Here is a 9,527-nt window from a genome sequence, read left to right on the forward strand (position 1 = left end):
TCCAGTTAAGTTCCTAGCACAAACATCTGGGTGTCCTTGCTGGTATGATAATGGACATGGAATACTGCAGACCAGGAAGCATACCTGCATCCCAGAGCCCAGAGTTTCCATGGGATCTTGGTCAGGCAGACATAGTTAATCGCCCTTCCGAGGCTGAGCTAACACAGTGTGGTCCAAGCTCTCATCATCCAGGTTATTATCATAAACTATCTGTTACATCCCCCAACCCCCACTTACCAGAAACTATGTTCCCTGGCTTAGAAATACTCCCCAAAAGCCAAGGATGAAGACTGACATCTCTTAGGATATCAACAGGGTCATATGTATCCTGAATTTTTTTTATATGTACCGGAAAGTGACCTTGAACTTTTGATCCATCTCCTGAGTGCTGAGACTACAGGCCGGTGTCACCATACACAGCACTAGAGCTTGAACTCCAGGGCATTGTGAATGCTGTGAAAACTCTCTACCAACTGGCCATATCCCCTATTAAAACGTCCTTCTGGATTCCCATGGCTTCAGAGTGAAGTCTGTCTGGCTTACATGGTCACTGTCCCTGGCTCCAATCTTTGTCGGCTTTGGCTTTTGCCTACACTCCAGCTCCCAAACCTGTCCCCTTTCCTGGTGTAAGCTGTTGTGGAATATTTAGTAGAAGATGTGTTAAATTCCTTTATGCTGTGGAATATTTGTTTAACATGCAAAGATGTGGTGTTTTTGTTTTTTTTTTTTTTTTCTCGAGACAGTTTTGGTGCCTGTCCTGGATCTTGCTCTGAAGACCAGGCTGGCCTTGAACTCACAGAGATCCGCCTGCCTCTGCCTCCCGAGTGCTGGGATTAGAGTGCTGGGATTAAAGGCGTGGGCCACCACCGCCTGGCAGTGTTGCATTCTTTTTTTTTTTTTTTTTTTTTTTTTGGTTTTTCGAGACAGGGTTTCTCTGTGTAGCTTTGTGCCTTTCCTGGAACTCGCTTTGGAGACCAGGCTGGCCTCGAACTCACAGAGATCCGCCTGGCTCTGCCTCCCGAGTGCTGGGATTAAAGGCGTGCGCCACCACTGCCCGGCAGTGTTGCATTCTTTTATGTTGCATTTGTTTAACTCTGAAACTGTGTTACTGTGTCTGTCTAAAACACCTGATTCCTCTAATAAAGAGCTGAACGGCCAGTAGCAGGAGAGGGATAGACAGGGCTTCCAGGCACAGAGAATAAATAGGAGGAAAACTCTAGAGGGAGGAGTGAGAAAAGGGGTCGAGGAGGACACCAGGGGCCAGCCACCCAGTCGTACAGCCAGCCAAGGAGTAAGGAGGAAAAAAAGATACAGAAACAGAGGTAAAAAGCCCAGAGGCAAAATGTAGTTAAAGAGAAACGGAATAATTTAAGTTAGAAAAGCTGGCTAGAAACAAGCCAAGCTAAGGCTGGGCCTTCATAGGTAGGAATAAGTCTCTGTGTATTTATCTGGGAGCTCGGTGGCAGGCCCCCAAAGAGTGAAAAAGGCCTTCCCTTTTTATCTCACCAACTCAGGTTCCACAAGCACTTATTGATCCAGGTCTTGCTCTAGGAGCTGGGGATACAGCATGAGGCAGGTTCTCCCTTTGTCGGCTTTCAGGGACCCTTTTCAGAGTGGTGAAACCACAGGACCCGGGCACCCACGATTTGGTCTGGTGTGAGAACCGTGGCAGCTCCTGGTTCTGTGTAAACTGCACTGTTTGTGTGGGTTGTCGCTATTTTTCTCCGGATCTGGTAGCTGCACCCTATTCTCAGAGGTCCTCTCTTATCCTGCAGACCCGTGCTTCCTCTCTGGGATCGTAAGGGTCCTGGTGTCCTTGCCTGCTCTGGCGGCTTTAGGCTGTCACTCTCTGATCCTGGGTGTGGCCTCCTCCCAATGGCAGGAAGCAGGGCAGGCAGAGATGCTGCGTGCCGGGAATCCCCAGCGCAAAGGGGACACTTAATTATCGCAGCCGGCTAAACGCGGGAGTGTCAGCGGTGGAGGTGGGAAGCTCTCAGCAGGGTCTGCTTCCTGTGTTGGGGATGGGGAGGGGGCAGGGGCGGGGTCTATTCGGAGAGCTCTGGAGACAGTACCGCCTCCTAGGCCTAGAGCCATGTGTAGTGGCCTGACTGGAACCCAGAGTGTAACAGTGCCTGTTTGTGGTTGCTTCCGTTTTAGAATCCTGGGGTGCGAATTCTATCCCTGCCCAAGGAGCAGGGCAAGACAGGACGCTCAGTCTGGGGTACCCGGGTCTCACTTGGTCACCATGAGTAATCAGGCGCGGACCCCCGCTCCCTCCCCGGCCCAGCCAAACACTCCAACTCCGACACCAACTCCCATCCGAACCGCGACCTCGGTCAGAACCCCAGTCCCGGCTCACAACCCGACTCCGGTCCGAACTTCCACCCGGGGCCCGGTCTCGACCCCGGCCCACAACCAGACTCCGGTCCAAACCTCCACCCCGGTCCGGGCTCCTGCCCAGGTCCCGACCCCTCCTCCAGTCCGGTTCCCAACCCCAGCCCCAGCCCCAGCTCCAGCCCCACCCCCAACCCCAGCCCCAACCCCAGCACCAGTCCGGACTCCAGCACCGGTCCGGACCCCAGCACCAGTCCGGACTCCAGCACCGGTCCGGACCCCAGCACCAGTCCGGACTCCAGCACCAGTGCGGACCCCAGCACCGGTCCGGACCCCAGCACCGGTCCGGACCCCAGCACCGGTCCGGCCCCCGAAAGTAGCCCGAGTCTTTCCCACGATCCCTCCGGCGGAGTCCTTGCCGAGCTCGGCCTCACCCGTGGCTCAGCCCTCTTCTTCCAGGCGTGCTAGCTCTGTCTCAAAGGATCCCATGCTCGCTCAAAAGCAGGAACCTTCGACCCACAGACTAGCGGAGGCCATCCAGGGTCCCCTTCCAGTGCTCACTGCTGCGGCCTCAAAGACACTGGCCTCCGCCCGGGACTCCACCCCTCAGTTAGACTCCTTGGCTTCCAATGCCATGGCCTCCAGTACATTGGGCCCCCCTCCGGACGCCATCCCTGTACTAGAGTTCTTCGCCACCCAGCTAAAGGAGGCCCCTGCTCTGGGTCGGCTCCCCCCACTTTCCCCATCACCCAGCTTCGTCTGCACCAAGGAGATCGCCTCGACCAGCGAGAACATCCCATCGGCCAACAGAATTTTGATTCGTGTGATATACTGGTGAGGGGCTCCCTCTACCCGTGAAAGCTGAACCTGGCAGGTGCTAACAGGCCCAGGTGTGCCCTAGGTAGGGAGGCAGATCCATTTGAGGTTAGAAAGCTTTGCTGAGTTCCCCACCCTGGCTCTCAGCTTCTTTCAATCACTCCCACAGAACTCCCGTGATTTCTGACTTTGATCTTCACTCACTCATTCATTCACTCTCTTTTGCGTGTTTACTGGCTTTGTGCTTCATCCATTCACGTCTATTCCTTCAAACATTTGTATGAGTGACTCTGAGCTGCGTTCACTCTTAGGACCATTCATTGATGGACATTTCCCACCTGGCAGTCAGAATAATTCATTGATCTGCGTGAGTCCTGCCTCTCGACTTCATGCGTGCATTTATACTTACTCATTCATTCATTCCTATGATTGGTAGTAGCGGTGAGCTTCATTCATCCCCTTCATTCGTTCAACATTTGCATGATTGCTGGCTCTAAACTGCATTCTCATTGATCCATTCATCCATCCATTCATTCATTGATCCATCCATTCATTCTCATTCATACGACTCATCTGTTGATTCCTAGGACTGGGAATCTGCCCCATTCCTCCCTGCGCTCCACTCCGAGGGTCTTGACTGGTCCACTGGTGTTGGAGATGGTCTGCTGAGCCGTCTCACTTACTTTGGCTCCTGAGCAGGCCAGGCAATAGTGGGGCAGCTGGGAAACAGCTGGGAGGCTGGATGCACATCGCTCTCAGGTGCTGCCTCTGGCTTAAGCAGTGACCTGGGACTGGGCTGAATAGGACCGGGTCAGGGCTGTCTTCCCCATGCCTGCTCTGGAGGACTGGTGTCCGTGTCTCACGCTGGCTCTTCCTTCTCTGGCTATGCCAGGCCACTCTTCCCACCCCATGGTGTCTCTTTCTCCTCTTTCCAAGCTTAGTTCCCTCCCGCTCTCTCCCTTCTCTTCCCATTTCTTCTTTCTCTCCCCCCCCCTCCTCCTCCTCCTTCTCCTCCTCCTCCTCCTCCTCCTCCTCCTCCTCCTCCTCCTCCTCTTCCCAGACAAGGTCTCTCTATGTAACCCAGGCTGGCTTTGAATCCAGAGACCCTCCCACCTCTGCCTCCCAAGCGCTCGGATTAAAGTATGCACTACCACACCTGACTCGACAGCTATTTAAAAAAAAAAAAACTCATCAGGTGACACCAGGCACAGAGCAATGAAGACGATGGAGACTCCTGCCCTTGTGACTCTGACATGCTAGTGTGGAGGGCAGGCAATAAGCCACCGCTAGGGTGCACAGGAAGGCATCTGGGAGGGTCATGGTTTCTACCGGGGGTGGGGTGGGGGGGTGGGGTGGGGGGGTCAAGAAGGCCTCATGAGAAAGTGACCTGAAGGAAGGGAGGGAGCCATGCACATCCTGGGGGAAGAGTTTTCTGCAGCTTCCTACTAGTGCAGGGGCCCTGAGGAATTGCCTACCTCAGCGTGTGCTATTGAAAGACCAATGAGAAGGATTCTGTAGCTGGACAAGGTGGGGATAAGGGATGAAGGATGGGGACAGCTTTGTAGCCACTCAGGGACTATGAGGAGGTTGGTGGTTTCCCCGAGGTGGTACCATGGGTGAGGGGTGCTCCAAGCAGGGCAGGGATGGCGTCTGACTCAGGCTCACTGCCGCTATGATGTCTCTCTCATCTCTCTCCCCCTCCCCCTCCTTCCCTCTGCTTCCAGTGGCCTCTGAAGCTATGGCCTTCGGGTGAGTCGTTTCTTCTTCAGAATATAAGGGAGCATATGATGCGAAGACTGGAAGGGGGTCCCTGTTTCCTCTCCTGTGACCCCATGACTCCATCTCTTCCCTCTCAGTACATCCTTCTGAGAAAGACCCTGGAGCATCAATTTCCAAACCTTCTGGAGTTTGTAAGTGTGCTGGTACCCTGGGGAAGAGTGGTCAGGGTCCCCAGACCCCTGAGGGTTTGGAGGAGTGCTCTCAGCCTCCTCCACCCACACCATTCCCTTGCCAGGAGGAGGAAAAGGCTTCCCAGGCAACAGGAGAGTTTGAAGTGTTTGTGAACGGGAAGCTGGTTCATTCCAAGAAGGTGATTCTGGGCAAGAGGGCTGAACAGGATCAGAGGGAAGGGTTGGGGTACCGGGAGGTTGGAATCATGTCTGGACTCTTTCTTCTCCGTACCCAGAAAGGTGATGGGTTTGTGGATGAGTCCAGTCTGAAGAAACTTATGGGTGTTATCGATGAGGAGACAAAGAAAAGGTAGCAGCAATAGTGGAGCTGGAGATGAGTGAGGAGGAGTGCAAGGCCAGGAGCCGGTGTGAAAGTAAGCGAGCCGCGGCCGCGGTGGCAGGGCCACCTTCGCCAGCTCAGCCGACCCTCATCCTTAACACCACGGCACATCACATCTTTTATTTTCATTTTACATTGGGGGGTGGCACACATGAATGTCAAGGCATGTATGTGGGAGTCAGTTCTCTTCATCCACAGTGTGGCTTCTGGGGATTGAACTCAGGTCACCAAACTTGGCAACAAGCACCTTTAATCACTGAGTACTGCCCCCCCCACTCCCCTTTTGAGTCTTACTGTATAGCCCAGGCTGTCCTAGAAGCCATTGTGTAGTCCAGGCTGCCTTCGAACTCCCAGCCATCCTCTTGCCTCAGCCTCTTAAGTGTTGGGGTTACAGGTCTGAGCTCCCCGCTCCAGCCCTTCAACTCTTCACACACACACACTCGTTTTTGTTTTGTTTTGTTTTGTTTTGTTTTTTGAGACAGGGTATCACCTAGCTCAGGATGGCCTCAAATGTTATGAAGCTACTGACCCACATGCCTCTACCTCCCAGTTGCTGGGGATTACAGGTGTACCCACCATTCCCAGTTTATTAGGTTGGGGAGTGAAGCTAAAGCCTATGCATGCTAGGCAAGCATTCTGCCAGCGGAACCACATCCTCCCTCCCCCTTGGCCTCACTCCTCCTGTCTCCCTGCAGGGCTGAGGTCTGACCTGGGCCTCATACCTGTGAGGCGAGGACTGCACCACGGAGCTGCAGCCACAGCCTTTTTTCTTTCTGATTTTGAGATAGGTTCCTCCTAAAATGACCCAGGCTAACCTTGGGTTTGCAATCCTCCGGCCTCGGCTTTCCATTAGTTTGGATGACAGGTCAGCAACACTAAGCCTGGCTTGTCAATGGGATCATTGAGATAGTTCCAGGAGAGGACTCCCAGAGTGATGGGTAAGACATGGCTGTCACTAGGGCCCTGTGGTTATCAGAAGAGCATAAGAACGTTCTTATCTTCTGGTTGTAGAGCGGTGCACTCGCTTTTAAAATTTATGATGGGTGTGATAGCCACAGCACTCAGGAGGCTGAGGCAGGAGGATTGAAGCCATCGTGGACTGCACAGACAGAGAGGCCCTGTCTCAAACAACAAGATGTAACCAAAGCTAAAGCATTAAAAATCCAGTTTTTAGTTAGCCAGCCACATGTCAACTGCTCAACAGCAGCATGGGGCTAGAGTATTGGGTTAGGGTTAGGTTAATCTGTATTGGATTGTAGATACAGAGCACAAAATCAACCCAGAGCTTCTAATTCTATTAGTAGCATTATTGTAAGATATTAAAAAGATGTCTGCAATCATTTACATACCCTTTATGCTTAGGTTTTCTTCTTGGATTTGCAAGGGATGGTCTCCAGGAATTTGGCTTCATAAGCAGTTGCTCTACCACTGAGCCACACCCCAGCTCCTCACTGGGGGATTCTAGGCAGGGGCTCTACCACTGAGTCACACCCCAGCCCCTCACTGGGGATTCTAGGCAGGGGCTCTACCACTGAACCACACCCCAGCCCCTCACTGGGGGATTCTAGGCAGGGGCTCTACCACTGAGCCACACCCCAGCCCCTCACTGGGGGATTCTAGGCAGGGGCTCTACCACTGAGCCATGCCCCCAGCCCCTCACTGGGGGATTCTAGGCAGGTGCTGTATTACTGAGCCATGCCCCAGCTCTTCTCTGGCACATCCTAAGAAAGCACTCTACTTCTGAGCCTGATAGTGAAAGTTTTTGTCTCTAAACTCTGGGAGCTAATAAGTACTTCAGGTTGGCCTAAAGCTCAAGATTATCTTGCCCTAGCCTCCTACTTGCTGGGATTACAGGTGTAGGCTGCCACTTGGCTCTAAGAGACAAGTTTTAAAAATGGGAATATAAGGCCGTTATGACACCTGAAAAAAGACTGAATGTCTTCATTGTACCAGGCTTTTTCTTTTGGGCCACCAACCGGCTCCCAAATCATGACAAAGAGACTTATTATTAGTTTTGAATGCTCGGCCTCACTTAGGCTCCTTTCTGGCTAGCTCTTTTAACTTAAATTAAGTTTTTCTTTATCTGTCTTTTGCCTCGGGGGTTATTACATTTCTTACTTCTATATATCTTCCTTTCTCTGCTTCTGGTGTCTAGCTGGCTGGCGGCTGCCTGGCCTCTGGCCCTAGGCATCTCTCTCGTTCTTTCCTCTTCCTTCTCTTGTTCCTCTCCTGAGCCTATTTATTCTCTCTGCCCCCCAGCCCTGCCCATCCTTTCTCTGCCTGGCTAGTGGCTGTTCAGCTTGCTGTTCAGCTTTTTATTAGACCAATCAGGTGCCTTAGGCAGGCAAGGTGAAACAAATGCAACACATCTTTACATAGTTAAACACATACTACAAATAAACAAAGCACAGAAGTAACACACCTTCACACAGTTAAAGTAATAATGTTAAAACAACATTCTACAGCACTTCCTACCATGTAATATCCAGTCAAGGGTCTCAATGTTTTGTTTTGTTTTTTACAGCTGGGCATGGTGGCTCAAGTTTGTAATCCCAGCAGTGGGTAAACTGAGGCAGAAGGAGGGTCACTAGGAGTTTGAGGCCAACATGGGCTCCAAGCGAGTTCCATAGAGCATTTCTCAAGAAACCATAAAGGGGGAAGGACTATGGAGTTGGCTTAGTGAGTAAGAGCACTGCCTGGGAAAGCAAAGGGTCTGAGTTCAAGTCCCCAGCACTCAGGTATCAAGCTGGCCATGGCCACATGTTCTTGTAGCTCCAGTGTTTGGGGCAGAGACATTGTGGATCCCAGGATCTCACTCCCAAGCCATTCAAGCTGAAACCGTGAGCTTGAGATCCTGTGTCAAAAGTAGGGGGCGGGGCTGGGAGATGGCTCAGGGGCTAAGAGCACTGTGTTGCTCTTGCAAAGGATCCAATTTGTTCCCCACATGATGGCTCACAACATCTGTAACTCCAGTTCCAGGGGACCTGACACGCACAGGGTACACAGACACACGTGCCAGCAAACACTCATACGTATAAAACAAAAAGAAGTAAATCTTAACAAAAATAAGGTGTAGCGAGATAAAAGATATTTGACATTTGCCTCTGGTCTCTACATGTATGTGCACAGGCACACAACACATGCATTTATCCATACAACTACATATGTACCACACACGCCAACCACAAAAGGGCTTAGGATATAGCACACTGGTAGACTGCTTGCCTAGTGCGCCATGGATTTGACCCCCAGCACCATATAAGATGGTGCACGCTTGTGATTCCAGTGCTTGGGAGGTGGAGGCAGGAGGTTCAGGGACTTGAGCTCATCCTTGACTATATACATTTACATGCTATGTATGGAATATGTATATATTCCATATGTATATATATGTACACACACACACACACACACACACACACACACACACATGGACTCAGTAATATGATCCACGGACTGCCTTAGAACACTAAGCTCTGCAGAAACACTAATGTCTGCATGGGGAACTGTTGATGTTTTGTTTCTCTCCCCGCCTCAGGAACCTCAGCGGATGACGAGAAGGGGCTGAAATGCTGACAAACCAGGCCCTTTTCTGATGGTGGCTGGGGCCCCGGTGGGGTGGGAAAGTAAAGACCATCTGTTTCCCTGTGTTGGCCTCTGACAGTGTCCGCTGTCACCACACTCACACCTGAGGTCTGCGGCAGTCACCCGCTACCATGCTCTCAGCATCTGGTCCACAACAGAGTGGATGGGGAAGGGCCACACTCTATCCTTAAAGACTCACATGCTAAGGGATTGGTCCCCAGGCTGGGCTGCTTTTGGGAGGTGGTGGAGACATTGGGAGGCGAGGCCTAGTGGGAGGAAGTTAGGTCATTGGATGGGTGTTCCAGAAGGGGATATTGGGGGGATCAGGACCCCGATCTTTCCTTTCTCTCCTTGCTTTATTGCCACCATGAGGTGAGCCGCGATGCACCATGTCACCACAGGGCCAAGGCAAAGGGGCCATGCTATGGACTGAGGCCTTTGAAACTGTGAGCCAGAATTAACCTTTCCCCCTTGTGAGCTGATTGTCTTAAGTATTTCATGAC

At 51.9% G+C, this 9,527-nt stretch overlaps 1 protein-coding gene across 2 annotated transcripts; it reads left to right on the forward strand.

Moving 5' to 3' along the window:
* The first annotated feature begins 2,175 nt into the window (after positions 1 to 2,175).
* On the forward strand, positions 2,176 to 9,106 carry Selenov (selenoprotein V). Of its 2 annotated transcripts, XM_059279249.1 has the most exons (6): positions 2,176 to 3,168; positions 4,875 to 4,899; positions 5,007 to 5,060; positions 5,165 to 5,239; positions 5,336 to 5,473; positions 8,978 to 9,106. In XM_059279249.1, exons 1-5 carry the CDS (start codon positions 2,246 to 2,248, stop codon positions 5,411 to 5,413), a joined length of 1,155 nt encoding a protein of 384 aa, XP_059135232.1. In that variant the 5' UTR covers positions 2,176 to 2,245; the 3' UTR covers positions 5,414 to 5,473; positions 8,978 to 9,106. The 2 variants fall into 2 exon arrangements, with proteins under 2 accessions (XP_059135232.1, XP_059135240.1); XM_059279257.1 differs by lacking the exons at positions 4,875 to 4,899; positions 5,336 to 5,473; positions 8,978 to 9,106.
* Positions 9,107 to 9,527: the final 421 nt, after the last annotated feature.

This window comes from Peromyscus eremicus, chromosome 1, assembly GCF_949786415.1.
Source record: "Peromyscus eremicus chromosome 1, PerEre_H2_v1, whole genome shotgun sequence".
Lineage (NCBI taxonomy): Eukaryota > Metazoa > Chordata > Mammalia > Rodentia > Cricetidae > Peromyscus > Peromyscus eremicus.

Coding starts and splice junctions, on each gene's coding strand:
- Selenov (XM_059279257.1), top strand. CDS start 2,246: ATGAGTAATCAGGCGCGGACCCCCGCTCCCTCCCCGGCCCAGCCAAAC.